This window comes from Bufo bufo, chromosome 1 (assembly GCF_905171765.1).
Source record: "Bufo bufo chromosome 1, aBufBuf1.1, whole genome shotgun sequence".
Lineage (NCBI taxonomy): Eukaryota > Metazoa > Chordata > Amphibia > Anura > Bufonidae > Bufo > Bufo bufo.
In genome coordinates this window covers 679,203,980-679,225,477 of record NC_053389.1, presented here as the reverse complement: position 1 = coordinate 679,225,477, position 21,498 = coordinate 679,203,980, and the positions used below count along the sequence as shown (strand labels likewise).

The following is a 21,498-nucleotide window of genomic DNA, read 5'->3' as shown; positions in this document are numbered from 1 at the left end:
TGAAAATTTCAGGAAAGACCAATAGAGGAGCTGAACTTTATTTGGGGTTAATCAGAGGCACTTTAAATGATGGCAGGTGTATGCTGACTCCTATTTAACATGATTTTGAATGTGATTGCTTAATTCTGAACACAGCTACATCCCACATTTGTGCAACCACATTATTTTTTTTTTTTTTGTTTTCTTCCCTCCACCTAAAAGATTTCAGTTTGTTTTTCAATTGAGTGCTACAGTTTATAGGTCACATTAAAGGTGGAAAAAGTTCTGAAATGATTTATCTTTGTCTCATTATTTTACATCACAGAAACCGGACATTTTAACAGGGGTGTGTAGACTTTTTATATCCCCTTTATACTTTCTTTTATTTATTTAAGTTTTACACAGTAATATCATTTTTGAAACAAAAAAAATTATAATAATGTTTGTTTTTTTGGCGATTGTATTTTTATAGAGCAGGTTCTTACAGACATGGTGATACCTAATATGTCAACTTTTTTTACATTTAACACAATAAAAGCATTTTTTGTTTTATAATTTCTGTTTATTGTATAAGCCAGAAACAAAGACATATTCATAGAACATATACAACAATTTTTGAAAGCAGTCTGAAACATGAAGACCAGAGCAACATGTCTATATTAATCACAATTTGAGGATAATATCAAAGAAATCTAGACAAAATAAGGGCTAGGATAACCGCTTCTCAAACACTTTGAAGGATATATGTATTACCTTAATATATCCTAAATCACTGCGTCCACGTACAGCCATTAGATCAAACATAAGACAACTTTTTGGAATGTTGAGATAAAACAGGTCGCCTATGTCCTCTAAACTAAGAGGAAACGCAAGGCTAAAATGTCTTACCTCCAGGGGTCCAGGACTCTGCACAGGCATCGCGACCTATTCTATGTGTGTGTTTGGTTAAATCACCATGTAAGTCATTGTTAGCTCATGTGAGATCTCTGTCCATTTCCCCCAAATTTTGTGGTAAGTTGGGAGATTGTGTGAGGTAATATAACTAAGTTATTCCATGCGGGATATTTGAGTGACCTTTTGTATCCAGTGCGAGATAGGAGGTGTGTTTGTATTCTTCCAATAGAGGGGGATCATCGCCTTCGCTGAGACTAAAAGGTTAGCCCACAGTTTTTTGTTGAAAAATGGTGGGTATAAAAGCATTTTTTAAAACAAAAAAAATCATGTTTTAGTGTCTCCATAGTCTGAGACATATTTATTTTTATTTTTTGGGCAATTGTCTTAGGTATGGCCTCATTTTTTGCGAGATGAGGTGACAGTTAGATTGGTACTATTTTGGAGGGCATACGCCTTTTTGATTGCTTGGTGTTGCACTTTTAGTGATGTAAGGTGACAAAAGTATTTTTTTAGCACAGTTTTTATTTAATTTTTTTGACGGTGTTCATTCGAGGGGTTAGGTCATGTGATATTTTTATAGAGCCAGTCGATATGGATGCGGCGATACTTAATATGTCTATTTCTCTTTTTTTCCCTATTTTTTTTTTTATTATTACTTTATTTTGTGAAAAGGACGCATTTTTTTTTTACTTGAAACTTTAAATTATTTTTGTAAAACTTTTTTTTTTACTTCTTTTTTCACTTTCTTTTTTATCCCACTCTGGGACTTCAACTTTGTAATACAACTTCTGTATTGTAATGCATTGGCTGTAAGTGTATTACACGGTGTAATACACTTACAGCTTCCTGCCTGTGAGATCCAGGGGGATGGATCTCACAGGCTGTCATGGAAGGCAGCCACGATGCCTAAGGAAGGCATCGGGCTGCCTTCCCTGCCATCGGGTCCCCATCACAGCAGCGCGGAGACCCGATGACCACCCCGCACCCGGCAGGATCCCGCACGTGCCGCGGTCAGCGCCGACCGCGGCAGTGTGAGGGTTAATGCGCCGGCATCGGTTTTTTCACCGATGCCGGCGCATACAGCAGGGGTCCAGCTATCAGTGACTGCCGGACACCTGCAGCTGCTCGGGCAGGGCGCAGCTCCTGCACCCGCTCGATCAGCATGACGTACATGTACGTCACCGGTCCTGAAATCACGGCCAGATATGACGTACATGTACGTCATGGGTCCTTAAGGGATTAAAAAAATAATAAAATAGAGCTTCCCTCACCTGACATCCAAAGAAGCAACTCATCTTGGCACAAATAGAAGGCGATACATGACACATTGTAATGCACTGTATTGTAAAGAGGAGCTACTACCAGTGAAATCTTCCAGTCAATCATATGAACCACAGATCTGCAGTGTCTGAGGCATTGTATGTTGAGTCTAACTTAAATTGGCCCAGGAAAGACCACTGTAATTTGAAAATATTGTAGTCCATTGTATCTTGAGGGACAACGGTAAAACAACATACAAAAAAAAAACTAATGGAAGTTACTTTCCTTGGGACATAAGAAATGTAGATATCTGCAAATGGTTCAATAATTAACATTTATAGTATGTCTCTGCTGATATTAATGCTTTAAGGGCTTTTTTTTGTTAATGAACAGAAACCATTAATAAATATATGTCTGTACTAAATCCACTGCACTCAAGTTAATCTGTCTCACCCACATGTAAAATATAGTTCGCATTTAATCACATCTGCATGTCTTTAAATCATTTTGAGATTTCCCTTTGCAACCAATACATTTTTGTGACATATCCAGCCTAGTGATGTGAACCACAGTTGTAAGAAGAATGTGATCTCACCCATATTAAAGCACAATGAGACATTTCCGCACTCGATGGCAATTTGTTAAAGGCTCTAACAGCTGTCAGTAAAATGGAAGAAGTGAATCTAGCATACCAAGTCAATGAGAAATTAGAAAGTATTTTCCCTGATTCTGTTTTAATAGATCTACTGGAAAATTTAGCAACAGCTATAGTAGAGAATAGCTAATTTTCAAATAGAAAAAACAGCTATTACTTGCTAGTGAATTGTCATGGATAGCATAAACAAATTGAGAGCTGTACGAGGAAATCAAAAATTTTTGGAGGAATTTACTCCTTGTGACATTAACATCCACTTTTTATGTTATTATATTGTATATATAGCCATCTGTCATTGTCCCCACTAAACTGATTTATGACCAAATCAAATTTCACCTTTGATTGGGTCATAAATCAAGTTATAAGATCTATAAATAGAAGTCAGAAAGGCGCTGTCATCTGAGCCCCGTAAGACAAATTCATTCCAGAAGTGCTTCCTGCAGGCAGCTGTAGAAGCCAAATGAATAATATTTTTTTAATTAAACCCCATTATTTTTTTTTAACACAAAATACATGCAATATGATGATAATAATAATAATCAAGTGATACAAAAGTGCCCATAACCTTTAAAGGGACACTACCAAAATATTTAAATCACAATATTAAAGGGGTTGTGCAGCCAATACATTTTGATGACCTATCCTGAGGAATTGGGCTGAAGAGACCTTTTTGCAAGCACCTTTAAATCATAAGGTGTGCGGTAACATTGTTATTTGGACACTATCCTCAGGATAGGTCATCAATATCTGATCAGTGGGGATTTGAATCCCAGCACCCCTACCGATCAGCTGTTTAAAGAGGAGTGTTGTCTCTGACGTCTTAGCGGCGCAGTATAATTACAAGTACTTGCGCCATTCACTTGAATGGGACGAGCACTTGTAATTACACTGCACAGTCACTGCAAGTGAGACGATGCGCATTGTAATTTTGAAGACAAAGCAGTGCTCATATGAGCTCCACCTCCTCTTCAAACAGCTGATTGGTGGGGGTTCTGGGAGTCAGACCCCAATGATCAGATATTGATGACCTGTCCTCAGGACAGGTCATCAATATGTCCTGGCTACACAACCCCTTTAACAGCCAATATGTGAATATTCTACATTATTGTTTGTTACAAAAAAATAATAATGGGTGGATAGTTTTCAGGATATAATTTTGAGGTCACTACATGTTTTCTATTTCGTGTCCAGGCTCTTTAGCTTCCTCCTTTGTTTGGACTTCTAGCACAGCAAACATCCTCACTTAGTCACTTAGAGCGTCAAATATTATATACACATTTATAAGCACAATGCTCTTCTTTGGTCATCTGTGTTTGCTCGTTCATCGGGCAATCGGCGGCAGTATTAGACTGCAAGATGATCTCTAACGAGCGTTCATGTGAGCGCTCGTTAGCGATTATTGGTAAAAAAAAATCGGCCTGTGTAACACAGCCCTAACAATGGGATCCCTATCTATATAGGAGTTTTATCTTTCTGAGCTGACTCCTACAGAAGGACAATATTTTGTATAACAATTTTCCATTGTCCATATCACCGCCGAAATGAAAAAGTAAAATAGGCAACATTCTTTGAAAAATACCCCTTTCTGACAGAAGTGTCCCCTTAATACCACCTTTTCCGTGTGGTGGCCACTATAAATAAGTGTATGGATGGCTAAAATTTACAACAAAATGGAAACTGATAACAGCTGATCACCAGCATGTTCAGTAGTTGGACTTAAAGGGGTTCTGCAGTTTGTTTAGATCATCAGCATCTGATCGGCAGGGGTCCGACACCCAGGTCCCCCGCCGATCAGCTGTTTGAGAAGTTAGCGGCGCTCCAGGAGCTCCGCAGCCTTCTCACTGTTTACTGCAAGCCCAGTGACGTCACGACTAGTATCAACTGGCTTGGGCGGGGCTAAGCTCTGTTCACTTGAATGGAGCCTAGCCGCGCCCAGGCCAGTTGATACTAGTCGTGACGTCACTGGGCCTGCGGTAAACAGTGAGAAGGCCGCGGCGCTACTGGAGCACCGCTGACATCTCAAACAGCTGAAGGACCCCCGCTCATCAGATGCTGATGATCTATCCAGAAGATAGATCATCAGTTTAGACAAACTGCAGAACCCCTTTAATTTTACAATGAGGTTGTCTTGTTGAGCAGACCCATTTATATACTGAAATATCTAACTTTACAACTGACACATGACAAAATATCACTCATCACTTAGACGAATGTTTCTTAATAAATTATCTACAGATACCTTCATTTACATAAGTACTAGAACATTACCAAACTGAATGAGGTATGGCCCATCACATTGCCATTCATGCTAACTTTACAACGTGCCAAAGAAAGGTGACATTTCCATTTGCAGATTTATAGATGCATTTACTCTATTAATAATATTTTCTTATTACCTTTACAATGGCTCTTCCTAATATAACACCACTCTTCTTGGTGATCATTTGCTTAGTCTTGAGAAAATAGTCTATTAGCAATGGGATAGTAGGAAAAGCTTCTCCTTCCAGTCTGTACAGGTTCTTTTAAGAGTAGATAAAAAAGAAAAGCCAATATTTGATTTCATATATATGTAATAATATATTATAATAATAATAATAATAAATGTATACTAATCCTTGACCTTGGTTCGAAGGAGGAAAACATTGGCCTCCTTGACTTGAAAAGACTCATTTCCATGTAGGGGAACAAAGAATAAAGTGTAGGGGAACAAAGAATTGTCCTGACGTTACAATATTAGTACCTGGTAGTGTAGGGCATGATGAGTAGATTTTTTTTCAGATTGGCTGCTCTGTTCCCCCGCTGTGCCCCCCATTCACATTTGCCGCCCTGTATGCTAATTAGTAGCATCAATACAGGGCGGTGGAGACGGCCGGGTTTCTCTAGGGGCGTCTCCTTCTCCCTGGCTGTGAGCTGTCCAGTCGCAGCGGAGTGCATCATAGCCAGGGAGAAGGTGAGCTTTTTTTTCTGGCTGTGATGCTCTCCGCTGCGATTGGACAGCTCACAGCCAGGGAGAAGGAGACGCCCCTAGAGAAACACGGGCGTCTCCACTACCCTGTACCGATGCTACTAATTAGCATACTTGGGCGGCAAAAGTGAATGGGGGAAAAGAGGGAAGAGGGGGAACAGAGCAGCCGATCTGAAAAAAATATATACTAATATTATAACGTCAGGACTAAAGATGAGCGAATTTAATGTTATGAAATTCTTGCACGCTTCGTTTGGTGGTAAAAGCAGAATTGCGTTATGGATTCTGTTACCACGGACTATAACGCAATTCTATGATGGAATGCATAACGGAATGCCTTTAGAGGCATTCCTTTATTCATTCTGTCATAATAGAAGTCTATGGCCTGCATAACGGATCTGTCCCGTTTCCGTTATGCAGGAGAGGACTCCCCTGCATAACTGAAATGGAGAGGACTCCCCTGCATAATGGAAACGGGAAGGATCCGATTTGCAGCCCATAGATTTCTAAAGGCATTCTGTTATGAATTCTGTCATAGAATTGCGTTATGGTCCGTGGTAACAAAATCCATAACGCAATTCTACTTTTACCAACAAACAAAGCGCAAACAAATTTCAAAATATGAAATTCGCTCATCTCTAGTCAGGACCAGTGAAAGGTCCTCTTTAAAGGTGGATTTTTGGTGCATTTACTGATTAGAAAACCGCAACAAAAACTACTTCCAGAGCTTCATAAGCACATGAATAAGGTACTGTGGGCAGTTTAAACTGCGTATCCGAGGTGACAGTTTTCTATTAAACTTTATTGTACAAACAGTAGGCAATTTACTGAATGATTAATAAGCTAAAAAGATATTTATGGCAGGTTTCCAATCACATATGTCAATGTTATTGGTGCTTTGAGAACCATAACTTTGGCCAAGGGCTATTTTTTTTCAGTCCACTTTAAGTAGACATTGACCAAGATACTCTGGTAACTCTACATATGAACTGTAGACTTCAAGTAAAAAGGCTAAAAAATCCTTGTGAAATCACTGAAATTATGAAATGACGTGTTTAACCACATGTTGCGTAAAACTAGAGACTTACATCAATACACTGAATGATGAAATGTCTCGGCTGTCCGTCCCACAGTACAGACAGCACATATTCTTGCTTCCCTTGGCTTTCACGAATAAGGAAATCCCCATTGTTTGTTAACAATCCTAGGACCTCAGATCGTGGAATGGCCCCATGGTACCAGTTCTGTTGACATAGCGGCTTCTGGACTTCCGGAACCAATGGTAAAAGTGGTGGTAGCTGCACAAAATGAATGACATGAAAGCATTATGATCACTTCCACCTATTATTCAATCATTTCATGACTAATAACCTCAAAAAAAGTCACCAGAAGAAATTACAATGCACAAAACACACTAAAATACACGAAAATATTTGTAATATTTTAGGTAAATCTAGTATAGGGATATTACATTATGAGCAATATCATTTGCTTGGAATTTGCAAACAAATTAGTGCAAGAGCCGGAATAAGAGGAATAGGGAGAGGGGTGCATGTGATGGGCCTTAGTATAAGCAGACAAAAGAGAAAACATATAACAACCTAATCAATAGCCCATTAGTCAGCAAGGTACTGTATGTTTTGGCAAATATATGTTAATTTTATAATTGTTTCCCTGGGGCGCATCTAAAGATGAGAGTTGTACAAGATTTATTTATTTTTACTCTAACCTATCTTCTGCATTTTAATCTTTCTGATGAGATCTTAGACTTGAGAATTGAGATATGCTCCTTTTCAGAAAATATATATATTTACATATAAGTACATTAATCTAACTCAATGAACACAATTACAGGCCAGCCTTAGGGCAGCCATACACATTCAATAGCTGTTGAGCACAGGATTGTGCGACTGACAGCTATCTCTCCCTACATCGAGAATGGAGCCCCGAAAGTGAAGGAAAGCGCACTGCGCATGCGCAGCCACCCTACATTCATTTCAATGGGGTCGCCGAGTGTCTGCCCCATAGAAATGAATGTGAGCATGGGCCGCGCATACGCAGCACGCTCCCATTCACTTCTATGGGAGAGGCGGGGATTAGCGCTTGGTGGTGGACGGACCCCATGAAATGGGGGCATCCTAGCGATATGCCCCCATTGCCTAAGATGAGAATACTCCTTTAAGGATCTAAATCCACTTATTGTAAGAAAAGTACCGATACGTTCACATCTGACAAATGTGTTGCAGAAATTATGGCTGAAGAATCCTGTCCTATACATATGAATTGTGTTTGTAAAAATCTCATGCACATGTACGTTACAGATTTCTGCAGCTTTTTTATTACTGTGAAAATTACAGTACATTTCGTCTTGACATAAAACATGGATGACGGGCCCAAAAATAGCATTTCCTCTTTTGTACAGGCATAAGTCTGTCTTGAAGTTGACCATACAGAAGTGATAGTTGTTGGTTGAACATGCAGCTGACAACTCTTTCTCCCAGTCTCATCATAAACATGCACACTTACAGTGGGGAGTGGGACAAATAGTTGGGGAACTTGAAATAAATCTTGCTTGATCCCTGACATCTAATGAAGGGGGACTGTCGGGCAGTCCAAGATTTTAAACTTTTCATACTTTTTTTTTCAGTATTCTTTTTCTAATTTTTTTTTCTGGCACAAACTTGCTCCTTCCTCAATTTACCATCACATTTTGCCCTTGGTAAATAGCAATTTTTCCGTTCCGTTGGTACAATACCGACTATAAATGAGTTAATGGAAGCTCTTAGTGAACATATTTGCTCAAACATGTGTTGGGCCCATCTACCAGGCGTCAAGGTGGCTTCCGCAGATGGGTCCCTAACACTAAATATACTGCCTCTCTTTGGACTTACTTAAGCCTACAATATTCAGGCTAAGAGCTTCCATTAACTCATTTATAGTCGGTATTGTACCACTTTTATCTGGAATGACCCCCATTTCTCAGCTCTATTGTTTGTATGTATAATGGTGTGCAGCCATCTTGTTTTTTTGTAATTATGTTTGCTTCAAGGATATGCACCTGTGATTCTGAAGGTTCTAGTCTAAATTTTCTTGTAGTATCACTTTTACCATGTAATAAAGAGACTGAATCAGCAATATGCAAGTTGTCTTCAGTCTGAGACTATTTTAGGCTAACAAACTTTTCCAAGTAATTTTCCACTGGTTGGAAGTCACAAGGCACTTAGTATACGCCAATAGGTAAATGTTTGAAGATATAGGAGACTTCTGTGGAGTTCAGAACAGAGTTTAGCATTTTGAATGGAATTTCCCTTTATTCTACGTAAACAAGACAGTGCGCAATAGCTTAGATGACCATTAGGGTGCAGTGCTCGCCTCTATTTCTGTTGAACTGCTGTCAAATCATGTACTATTTGTGGCTCATACATTTGTCTGTTTGTATTAGAAGAAAATCGGCATGAGCTCTCTCCCCAAGGAGAGATAGTACCCCCCAAATCCTGGCAGGCCTCTCACCCAAATAAGCCAGTACTCTCTGCTCTGCACTGATGAGGGGCAATCACCCCGAAACAGCTGTCTGGAGATGAGGTGCTGGCTTATTTAATATCCGAGTCATGTCTCAAGGCTTATTTAAAGAGCTGAACACTGACTTATAGGATAGCTGCCTTACATCTGGTGGCATTAGAGGCAGAGCTTGTTAAGAGCTCATCCCTTTTTGTTACTAGAAGAAAACTAATTCAACAACCGACCAGTAGTGCACAATTTCAAAATCGCTGTTGCCTGTTCATCCCAGCAGGTTTATGTCCGTCTGCACTTTCATCAAAAAGTAATATTTCAACAGGCAAAAGTCTAATACATAAATTCTAACTGTTCTGGACATTCAGTCTTTATCAGTACTTAGTAACAATGAGCTTTTGAGCAGCAAGTTAAAATGAAAAATATATTTAACCACTTCTGCTTTGAAATGTGTTAATCTACAACCTACAGGAAGGATAAATAGCTGTACATGAGATAGAAAAATGAGGAAATTGCCTTCAGTAGCATGACTCATGGACTGCCTAGCAATCCTAGCTTTATAAAACTGTACAATTGTAGAGGGAAGTGTAGTAAATTCCCTATCAACTCTTATCAACTCTTCATCCGACTGGTTGATACAGGCCCATGTTTCCAGAAACACTGGTGTTGATAGCCTGTAGGCCATGGCTTGCATTGTTAAGGTTAACAGCTGTTCAGTATCTAGACCTCTTTTGTGCAGACCCTAAACAATCTGTTGGTGACATGCTAAACCTGTTTTTATTTTTTTATTTTTTTATTATGATCCAGAGGAAAATACAGTACAAATACAGAATGTCATTACAACCACATCTGCCATAACATTGCCATATGATCATCTCAGTCTCCAGATCAGTTTTTCATTCCCCCATCACCCAAACCTCCCCCAAACTTCTTCCCCCCTTAATTCTAGCAAAACGAACAACGTAGCTCCACGTTGACTACCATATATCTTATTTGGACAATTTATGACATCTCTATTGTCATATCTTCCTATAGGTTTAGTTTACCCAGAGTTCCTCTCATTTGGGGCTCCACGTGTTTGTATAAAGGGGAATATCAATTCCTTAATTTCCACATCTGTCAATGAAATTTCAATAAACTTTCGATTTTTGTTTTTATATATCTGTCTGTGGCTTTTTCTTTATCGCGCTTTGTATTTAATCTCTCTCTATATAATAACTGTTTCATATTCCCTATTTCTTTATCCCATGCAGAAGACCCGTCCTCGGCAAATCACATTTGGGACACTGTCTGATATAGTATGCTGGCGCTTCCCTATTAAGGCCTTGTGCATTATCCTTAGTTGTGTCTCTCGCCATTGTTTGCTAGTGACTGTTTGTCTTATCAGATCCAGGCCATCCCTCATTTTTTGTGATAGGTCCCTATCCCCCAGTTCCCATTCCCATATGTCGAAGGCGCCTTTAACTAGACTTATGGAATGTATGTTTTGGATCTTTCTATATAACTCTGAGAGCGCAGCAATACTGTTATCGGTGCCCAACAGAGCCTCAATCCATATCAGTCTATTATGGTCTCCCAGCTTTACCGACTATGAGTTGCAAAATGATTTTATTTGCTGAAATGGGTGATAATGTGATGGTGCCAAATGATATTTATCCTGGAAGTCTTCCCAGGACAAAATTTGGTGTCCTGATGTGGTCAGTATATCTTGTAATGTTTTAATCCCTTTTTCTCTCCAAAACCTGTACATTTTATTCTGTTGGCTTTGAGGAAAAGCCGGCAAAGACCATAATGGCAGTTTTGGGGATAAGTAAATTGGTAGTTTGTATAGTTTCCTAATTGTCCCCAAAAAGAATTTAGTTTTTGATATTCCCCGGGATGTCCCCAAATCTAGTGTGTAACATTGTAGGAAATTCCAAAGGGTAAACCATCTTCCTTTCTAGAGCTTCAGCTGAGAAATAGGATGTACCCCGTATCCAGTCCCTTGCATGCCTAAACAGGGCCGCTAAATTATAGTTCCTAATATTGGGTAGTTGAAGACCCCCTTCTCATTTCAGCATGCTGAGTTTCGAATATGCTATACGGGCCTTTTCTATTTTCATAAAAAAAAAAAAAGAGGTGAATGCTGACTGTATCCTTATTTATCCACATGACGTAGTAATAACGGGTTCGTCTGCATTGGGTATAATAGTCTGGAGAAGCTGACCATCTTTATATGGTGAGCTCTTCCACACCATGATAATGGTAGGCTCATCCATGTTTCCAATTCACGCTCTATTTTCTGGACTATTGGGGGTAGTTCAGTTTATACAGAGATGAAGGACTTCGTCCTATTTTAATCCCTAAATATGTTATGTGATCGTGGGCTACTTCCACTTGGTAGTGCAAGGGAGATTGAAGCCTGTGTCCTTGTAGAAATAGCAGTTGGCTTTTGCTTACATTTATTTTATAACCAGTTACTGAGCCATAATGGATCAAGGTATCTAATATCGGTTTCAAATGTAGGTCTGGAATCGTCAAAAATATGAGGAGGTCATCTGCAAAACATGTGAGTTTTATTTCTTTCCTACCCACCCCAATCCCCTCATATACATTAGATTGTAGCATCATTTGAGCCAAAGGTTCAAGGACTATATTTAACAATAGGGGGGATAATAGGCACCCCTGTCTCCTTTCTCAGTTCTATTGTTCCTGACAGGAAACCTGGTAAGTTAACTCTTGCTTGTTTTTTTAAATATAAAACTCCCAGATAAGTTCGGAAAGATCCCACTATACCCATATTATCTAAAACTGCTCCGAGCCATTTCCAGCTGACATTGTCAAACGTCTTTTTGGCGTCTATCGCCAGGAGTGGCTGGTTATATTTCTTATCTACCCCTTTTGACCATCTAAAGCTGTCAGAACTTTCCTTATATTAGTTACTGCGGAGCATCCTTTTACAAAGCCTACTTGATGACCTCCTATAAGATCTGATAAATAAAGGGCTAACCTGTTAGCCAGAAGTTTGGACAGTAACTTTAGATCTTGGTTGATAAGTGATATTGGTCTATATGAACCAGGGTGAGTTAGATCCTTTTCTTGTTTCCGGAGTACTTTAATGTAAGCTACCTTTCCCGAGGGCAAGCTGCTCTCTCCTTTCATGATGAAATTTAACAAAGCTGTCAATGTGGGTGCTATTTCCTCCCCCATTCCCTTAGAAAACTCTGTCAAATACCTGTCTGGGCCCGGCTACTTTCCATTGTGGAGGGTTTTGATTGTGGCTTTTAGTTCTTCCAAGGTTATCGGTGCATTTAGTATAGACAAGGAGTCTTCCGCTATACGCGGTATCTTTATTTTATCCAGCAATTCTTTTGCTCTAACCCCATCATAAGAGTCTTGGGCATATAATGATTGAAAATGTGTCCTGGATATTTCCACAACTCGGGTCATTATGTAAATCTCCTGTATCATCTTTTAGGAAGTACGGCTGCATCTGTTTGTGCCGAGGTCGCACCAAGTTGGCTAAAATTTTCCCCACCTTGTTGCCATTTTTAAATAGATCTGCTGACCTTTGGTCCGCATAGATCCTTTTACGACATTCGGCATAGTAATCAAAATTATGCTTAGCTGTAACCCATGTAGGAAGGCGCAAGAGGCAGTTGTTGACGGAAGGTATGTGTCACCGAGGTTCATGGCCTTGGTGGAGTAAGAGCCAGTTTTCATGTGTCTGCAGCAGTTGCTGTTTGACACCTTGCTATTTAGTATAGCTGTAATAGCTGATCCGGGACGGCTCTTACTGGGAGTAGTCAAAGTGCTGGGTGGGTGACTACTCCCCGCGTTCCAGGCCAGGTCTTGACTGTCCTATATAAAACACCCAGCCAGCAGTGTCAGCTGGTGGTAATTACCTCTCTCTCTGACAGAGGAGCTCTGGCAATCGCTGGATTGGTATCTGAGCCGTGTGCTAGGCTGGAGGCCTGAGTTTGGGAGGTCTGCTCTGTCCTGAGCAATGCCGATCGGGTGTGAACTAACATCTAGGATAACAGGTGAATCTTTTGCTGTATGAACTGTCTAGGTGTGAACAAACACTAAAACTGCCATAAATGTGAATAAAACACTAAAGTTTTTGAGTTACAAACTGGTCTTTGCCTCTATACTGCGTCTGCTTGTCCTGTCTACCAGAGCGAATCCCCAAACCCAATATACCTTGTTTGATTCCTGTGGGTCATTTAGAAAGGCTGTATAAGCCTCCTGTACTTTAGCCCTAGCTGACTTCATATTTTTATTATTTCCTTTTTCCGTGTTGTCATATATTCTATTATGCGACCTCTCAGAACTGCTTTCACAGTCTCCCAATGCAGCTCGGGATTTTGCTCATGATCTGGGTTAAATTGTGTAAATTCCCACGACAACCCTTTCAGGTACTTGAGAAATTCCTCCTCAGTGGCTATACACCCTGGAACGCACCAGATATAGTCGGTCCCTTTTGGGGAATAATCTGCTATGGCTATCATCACTGATATTAGTAGATCTGCTATCTCTGTCTGCATTACTCTCGATAGTAAGTTGGGAGATGTTAGTTGGTAATCTATTCTTGACCACGAGAGTTGAGCATGGGAGTAATGTGTATATTCCCTATCTGTGGGGTGAAAAAATCTCCAAGTGTCTTTTAACCCTGTTGTTTCAAGAAATGATGTAAGTGTGTGACACAGTTTATCCCTCTGCTTGGGTTTAGCCCTATGGTGCTGTCTATCTTCCAGGCTATTATGAACTGTGTTAAAGTCACCAGCCACTAATATCTGCTTTCGACCGTCTTTAAGGACTTTAGACTCTAAGTTTTTATAAAATTAACTTTGGGAAGTGTTAGGGGCATACACATTATAAACCGACATCAGACCTGCCACCGTTTTCACTTCAATCTTTAGTATTCTCCTTTCGTTATCCGCTTCTATAGATCTAATATCCAAACTCAATCTTTTATGAAGCAATGTTATGACCCCCGCTTTCCTCCCTATTGAAGAAGGACCGAATACCCGGCCCACCCACAGTTGGCGTAATCGCCAAAAGTCCTGTTCCTCTAGGTGTGTCTCCTGCAGCAGCGCCACGTCAGCTTTCAGTTTTTTTAGATGCCGTAACACCATTATTCGTTTATGCTGAGATCTTAGACTCTTTACATTCCTTTTATATGTGCTGCCACCGGTGACACACCCAGACAAGACAGTGTCCGCCCCCCGACAACTCTTTTGAATCATGGCTTTATCAACGTGGAGCTGAACCCAACTTTCGCTTGCCCCACCCTTCCATTTGGTACAAAACTGAAATGCATAACTGTTAAAAGCAAATCCAACAACAACGAAAGAGTCTCTACTGACTTCTCTTTTTTTTCCACAGTAAGGTCGTTGTCACCCCCCCATCTTGAAGTACTCTAACAATTTCTATTTATACCACTGTACGCTTCCCTGCCTTAAGCCCTTTCCGTCTACTCTCTTATCCATCTTACAACACCCTGCTGGAATGGGTTCTTGTCTATCCCATACATTGGTTACTATAGTCACTACATGACTGAACTATTTTCAGTCCCCACTAACTCAGGCTCTTATATTGATAAAAAAAACAAAAAAAAACGGAGTCTATTATGAGTTCCCACGTATCCCGATTGGTCTTGTGCTAATTCTCAGTCCCGAGTGTGTCTAGGATCGTGAGGGTCTTCCTGTCCGTCTTGAGCAAGATGGGAGCCCTGGGGTCTGCATTTCATGACTCCGGTTCCGCGACCTCCTCTTGGCGATGAACCCCCACGTCGTGATGTGGCCGGAGTCCCAGTGCTTGTGGAATTTCGATTACGCAAATCTGAGCCAATTGGCTCATTGGAATGGATTCCGGCAGACCAATTATTCTCAAGTTGCTCTGTCCTCCACTTCGTCTCTCAGGGTTTGGTTGTTTCGGAGCACCTCACGTACCTAGATCTGTGCTTTTTCCAACTCGTCTTCCACCAGGCCCACTCTTTGTTCCAGGTCAGATATCTGGATCGTATGCTGGGCCACTTCCCTCTGTATCTCCTGAAGCGTCGAGGACACTGTGGCTTCGAGAGTAGCCTTGATATTAGTAGCTAGTAGCTTTGCCACTTCAATCGCCATGGTTCAGCATGGGATCTGCAGATCCTGGCTCTGAGACTGGAAGGTCTCCCCTTCCTCCACCTCATTATTAACAGAAATTAACGGGCGCTGTGTAGGCTGCAACAAGGATCTTGTTTATCTGTGAGACTTTTCAGCAGCAGCTGCCATCTTGCCTCGTGCCTGCTTTTCCTCTTTGGGGAACGGTCGGTTTAATGTCGGGGATCCACACCGCACCAGATATTTATCCATACGGTGCCCCACTTATGAGGGTATTGCAAAAAAAAACAAACAAGGGTGTTGAGCCCCTATGTGATGAAGGGTCCCCGATGTTAGGGCCAATGGGCACGGAGCGCTGTCTCTCTTCTGCCTTACATATGCGCGCTGGAACCGGAAGTCCTAAACCTGTTTTTTATAGCATGGGATATCCCCACCTCTGCCCCATGGCCAAACACCTTCCCCCTACTTATGATAGATAAATAGTCCAGCATTTAGGACTAGAGGGGGAGCGCTCATCACCACAAGCAGAAGAAGGACTTCACACCTAGAAGAGTGGACATGAGCTGAGCTGAGAACCCCCTCCAAAAACAGAATATGAGCATTGGCTGGCTAAGTACCCCTGGAACCCTTGAACCCATATTCCCTATACCACCCTTTTCCTGCCATATTAAGCCTTTTCCTGCCACTCTCCCTGCCATAGCCCTGCAATATCCCAGTAACCCTTTCCACGCCATATTTACCCTAAGTTAACCCTTTGTGCCCCCTCAGGGACAGCTTAGAGATAGGCTGGGAGTGAGCTGCTGTTATATGTGTATGTGTCTAGAGATTTTGGGGTGGAATAATAGTGGGGATTGTGTATTTTGTCTAGTGCAGTTAGGTTTATTATAGTGTTGTTATTGTGTGTTGTAGTGTGTGTTTATATGTATATATATTAATATAGCCATTGATATAAATTGTGGGGACTCGCTCTGGTAGTCAGGACAATGGGACGCAGTATAGAGGCAAAGACCAGTTTATAACTCAAAAACTTGGTGTTAGTTCACACCCAGATATTTCAAAAACAAAACATTCACCTTTTTGTCCTGGGTGTAAATCCACACCCGACCGGCATAGCTCAGAACAGAGCTGTGCTCCCGGATTCAGGTCTCCAGCCTGGCACAAGGCTCAGATCCCGGTACAGAGATTGCCAGAGCTCCAATGTCAGAGAGAGTTAATTTCCCTCACCTGACACTGCTAGCTGTTTTTTATAGGCCTGACAAAACCCGGCCTGGAACGTGGGGAGTAGTCACCCACCTAGCACTTTGACTACTCCCAGTAAGAGCCGTCCCGGATCAGCTATTTACAACCATACTAAATAGCAAAGTGTCAAACAGAAACTGCTGCTGACACATGAAAACTGGCTCTTACTCCACCGAGGCCAGGAACCTCGGTGACACATACCTATCATCCACGATGATTCCTTGTACCTGCTTACAATATATATATATATATATATATATACAGTTGCAAGAAAAAGTATGTGAACCCTTTGGAATGATATGGATTTCGGCACAAATTGGTCATAAAATGTGATCTGATCTTCATCTAAGTCACAACAATAGACAATCACAGTCTGCTTAAACTAATAACACACAAAGAATTAAATGTTACCATGTTTTTATTGAACACACCATGTAAACATTCACAGTGCAGGTGGAAAAAGTATGTGAACCTCTAGACTAATGACATCTCCAAGAGCTAATTGGAGTGAGGTGTCAGCCAACTGGAGTCCAATCAATGAGATGAGATTGGAGGTGTTTGTTACAGCTGCCCTGCCCTATAAAAAACACACACCAGTTCTGGGTTTTCTTTTCACAAGAAGCATTGCCTGATGTGAATGATGCCTCGCACAAAAGAGCTCTCAGAAGACCTACGATTAACAATTGCTGACTTGCATAAAGCTGGAAAGGGTTATAAAAGTATCTGCAAAAGCCTTGCTGTTCATCAGTCCATGGTAAGACAAATTGTCTATAAATGGAGAAAGTTCAGCACTGCTGCTACTCTCCCTAGGAGTGGCCGTCCTGTAAAGATGACTGCAAGAGCACAGTGCAGACTGCTCAATAAGGTGAAGAAGAATACTAAAGTGTCAGCTAAAGACTTACAAAAGTCTCTGGCATATGCTAACATCTATTGTTGCACGTTTACAGTTTGCACAAGAGCACCTGGATGTTCCACAGCAGTACTGGCAAAATATTCTGTGGACAGATGAAACCAAAGTTGAGTTGTTTGGAAGAAACACAACACTATGTGTGGAGAAAAAGAGGCACAGCGCACCAACATCAAAACCTCATCCCAACTGTGAAGTATGGTGGTGGGGGCATCATGGTTTGGGGCTGCTTTGCTGTGTCAGGGACTGGACGGATTGCTATCATCGAAGGAAAAATGAATTCCCAAGTTTATCAAGACATTTTGCAGGAGAACTTAAGGCCATCTGTCCACCAGCTGAAGCTCAACAGAAGATGGGTGTTGCAACAGTACAACGACCCAAAGCATAGCAGTAAATCAACAACAGAATGGCTTAAACAGAAGAAAATACGCCTTCTGGAGTGGCCCAGTCAGAGTCCTGACTTCAACCTGATTGAGATGCTGTGGCATGACCTCAAGAAAACGATTCACACCAGACATCCCAAGAATATTGCTGAACTGAAACAGTTCTGTAAAGAGGAATGGTCAATAATTACTCCTGACCGTTGTGCACGTCTGATCTGCAACTACAGGAAACGTTTGGTTGAAGTTATTGCTGACAAAGGAGGTTCAACCAGTTATTAAATCCAAGGGTTCACATACTTTTTCCACCTGCACTGTAAATGTTTACATGGTGTGTTCAATAAAAACATGGTAACATTTAATTCTTTGTGTGCTATTAGTTTAAGCAGACTGTGATTGTCTATTGTTGTGACTTAGCTGAAGATCAGATCACATTTTATGACCAATTTTTGCAGAAATCCATATCATTCCAAAGGGTTCACATACTTTTTCTTGCAACTGTATACATAGTATGCAAAAAAGAGCAGCATTCCAATGCAGGATAAAATAAAATACAAGAAAATGTATTCACCCATGGTGTATGGTGAGGTCTGCGCAGACTCTGAAGTCCAGTATCGTCATCATGACGTGGATGACACGTATGCAATCCGGAGCAGGCGCAACAAGAATTCTAACACGTCAAGGATGCCATTGCTGCCTAACAGGATCGCGCTTCCACCATATTAGTGAGTCTGTACACAGGTGGCTGGTTACTTAGCCCCAGCAAATAACAATCAACAGCACTTTGCACCTTTTTTTGGTTTTTAACCTATTATGTACCAATGCACATAAGCATCACATCAGAAATAATTGACAGTGAACTGTATACTTGTTTTAATCAAAATTGCTTGTTAAAATACTGTATATTGAGTCTTCAGTCTGCGCCGTAGCAGTCAAATATAGGCACGTACGCATGTCAGAAAAGTTAAAGAAACAGGTAGAGTTAGGAAATGGGTGGCGTCAGCAATAGCTGGTTACTCCTATTTATTAATATTAATTATCAAAATTAATCCCAAATATTAATAATTCATATTTCCTTTAACAACAATGACTATCAAATGCAGTAGTATGACACATTGGATGGTAAGACCCATACTATGAAATAATAATCCGGGATCCTGCATGCAGCTATGATAGAAAAGCAAGTGAATGCTATATGCTACGTGCACAAGGATGCACCAGAAATGCTTGATTATGATTTAGGCACAATCTCAAAATTGAAAACTTCATACTATGAAATTTCTTTAATCCACCATTAGAAACAATTAGAAGTCTTCTTCCTGTCAGCTGCACTATGCTGCCCTCAACCTGTAAAGCTACACTTACCTATATTACAGGTGTTGTCTTTGGATTTGTTGCAAATTTTGATGTGGATTTCATCCTCTGTATTGAAAAGGGTGTAATCCGCAGAGCAAATCCACAGCGTAATTTGCCATGCTGCAGATTTAAAATCCTCACTGCAAATCAATCTGCAATTGCGGACAAGAAAAGGCATTTTCTATATAGTTCTGGCAATGTGCGGATCCGCAAAATGCGGAAAGCACATTGCCGGTTTCCGTGTTTTGCGGATCCGCGGTGTCCGTGTTTTGCGGATCCGTGGATCCGCAAAACACATACGGACATCTGAATGGAGCCTTACAGGGAGGTGATCAATGACAGGGGGGTGATCAGGGAGTCTATATGGGGTGATCACCCCCCTGTAAGGCTCCATTCAGACGTCCGTATGTGTTTTGCGGATCCACGGATCCGCAAATCACATACGGACGTCTGAATGGAGCCTTACAGGGGGGTGATCAATGACAGGGGGGTGATCAGGGAGTCTATATGGGGTGATAAGGGGTTAATAAGGGGTTAATAAGTGACAGGGGGGGTGTAGTGTAGTGGTGTTTGGTGCTACTTATTACAGAGCTGCCTGTGTCCTCTGGTGGTCGATCCAAGCAAAAGGGACCACCAGAGGACCAGGTAGCAGGTATATTAGATGCTGTTAACAAAACAGTGTCTAATATACCTTTTTGGGGTTAAAAAAATCTACAGCCTGCCAGCGAATGAATAATGTGTTTCAGTCTCTACTTGGTTACACCACAGTTCACCTTTCTTTCAAGGACACTTCACAATATACTATTACATGTGATATGGTTTACATTGTCTTCCACATGAGCAATATTTATGTAAACTAGGAAAACCCCTTAGTTCATAAGGAAGATTTTGATGGCTATAAAATAAGTCACATCATTTCAAACTCTTGACCTGTTTGGGAAATTGGTCCTATTATTTAGCCATTGGCTCAGCAGCTGTGGATCCATTTTGCTTCATATGGCAGATGAGTCTATGTATATCAGGAACCATTTATCATCTATTGAAACTTTCCATTAAAGAATGCATAGTCTTATGCATGCAAACTCACAATAATAATATAAATTACCGTAGTTTTTGCCCCATAAGTCGCACCTAGGTTTTAGAGGAGGACAATAAGAAAAAAATATTTTTCATTACACCTCAGGTCAGACCAGCAATCAGACCCCCAATATTAATTAGACCTCAGCTCATAGTCCTCCATGCCTCATATCAGCCCCCAGCCATATGTGATCAGCCCCCAGCCATATGATATCAGCCCCCAATCATATAATCAGCCCCCAGTCATATATATAATCAGCCCCCAGTCATATAATCAGCCCCCAGTCATATAATCAGCCCCCAGCCATTATTTAGCAGCCTCCAGCCTCACTAAATAAAATAAACCACTTACCTCTCCTGCTCCTGGACGCCCCCGCTCCTCTCCTCCAGTGCGATCCTCTTCATCCTGCTGTCGGCTGTGCTGTGAACTGGCGTGCACAGCGTGAGGTCACAGAGCGCCCTCACGCTGTGCGAAGCCTGCACAGCCGACAGCCGAGAACCAGGAAGCGGTGAGTACAGAGCCTTCCCTGCTTCCTGGTCCTCCAGTACTAATGAGCTCTTCCATAATGGAAGTGCTCATTAGTATTCGCTCCATAAGACGCAGGGACATTTTCCCCCCAGTTTGGGGGGGGGAGTGCGTCTTATGGGCCGAAAAACACTGTAAACATTTTATGTTATTAGTGTTACAATTTAATATGAATGTGCCACTAAATTTTCTTTCTGCCAGTTAAAACCAGATAGTGACATGTATCCTTTTTTCTAATCAGTTTTAGATTTATTTTTGTATATTTATTAAAAAGGAAAAACTCAAATTTTGTATGGACATAAGTATTCAGACCCTTTGCTATGACACTTGAATTTAGCTCTGGGGCCTTCCATTTCTCTTAATCATCTTTGAGATATTTCTACACCTTGATTGGCGTCCACCTGTGGTATATTGAGTAGATAGGAAATGATTTGGGAAGACACTGCCCTGTCTATATAAGATCTCACAGCTAACACTGCATATCAGAACAAAACCATGAGGAAAAACTCAGAGGCAGGATTGTGTGGAGGCACAGATCTGGAGAAGGGTACAAAATACCTGCTGCACAGAACGTTCCCAAGAGTACAATGGCCTCCATAATTGTTAAATAAAAGAAGTTTAGAAACCACTAGGACTCTTCCTAGAGCCAACCAAAGTAAGCAAT

At 41.1% G+C, this 21,498-nt stretch overlaps 1 protein-coding gene across 1 annotated transcript in view; it reads right to left on the bottom strand.

The window, feature by feature from the left end:
* Positions 1–21,498, bottom strand: part of FES (FES proto-oncogene, tyrosine kinase) — a 167,045-nt gene that overhangs the window by 52,548 nt on the left and 92,999 nt on the right. The window contains exons 11-12 of the mRNA XM_040414112.1: positions 6,842–7,051; positions 5,185–5,307 (exon numbers count right to left, since the gene is read on the bottom strand). Coding sequence (XP_040270046.1) covers positions 5,185–5,307; positions 6,842–7,051 — 333 coding nt within the window. The remainder of the gene's footprint in view (positions 1–5,184; positions 5,308–6,841; positions 7,052–21,498) is intronic.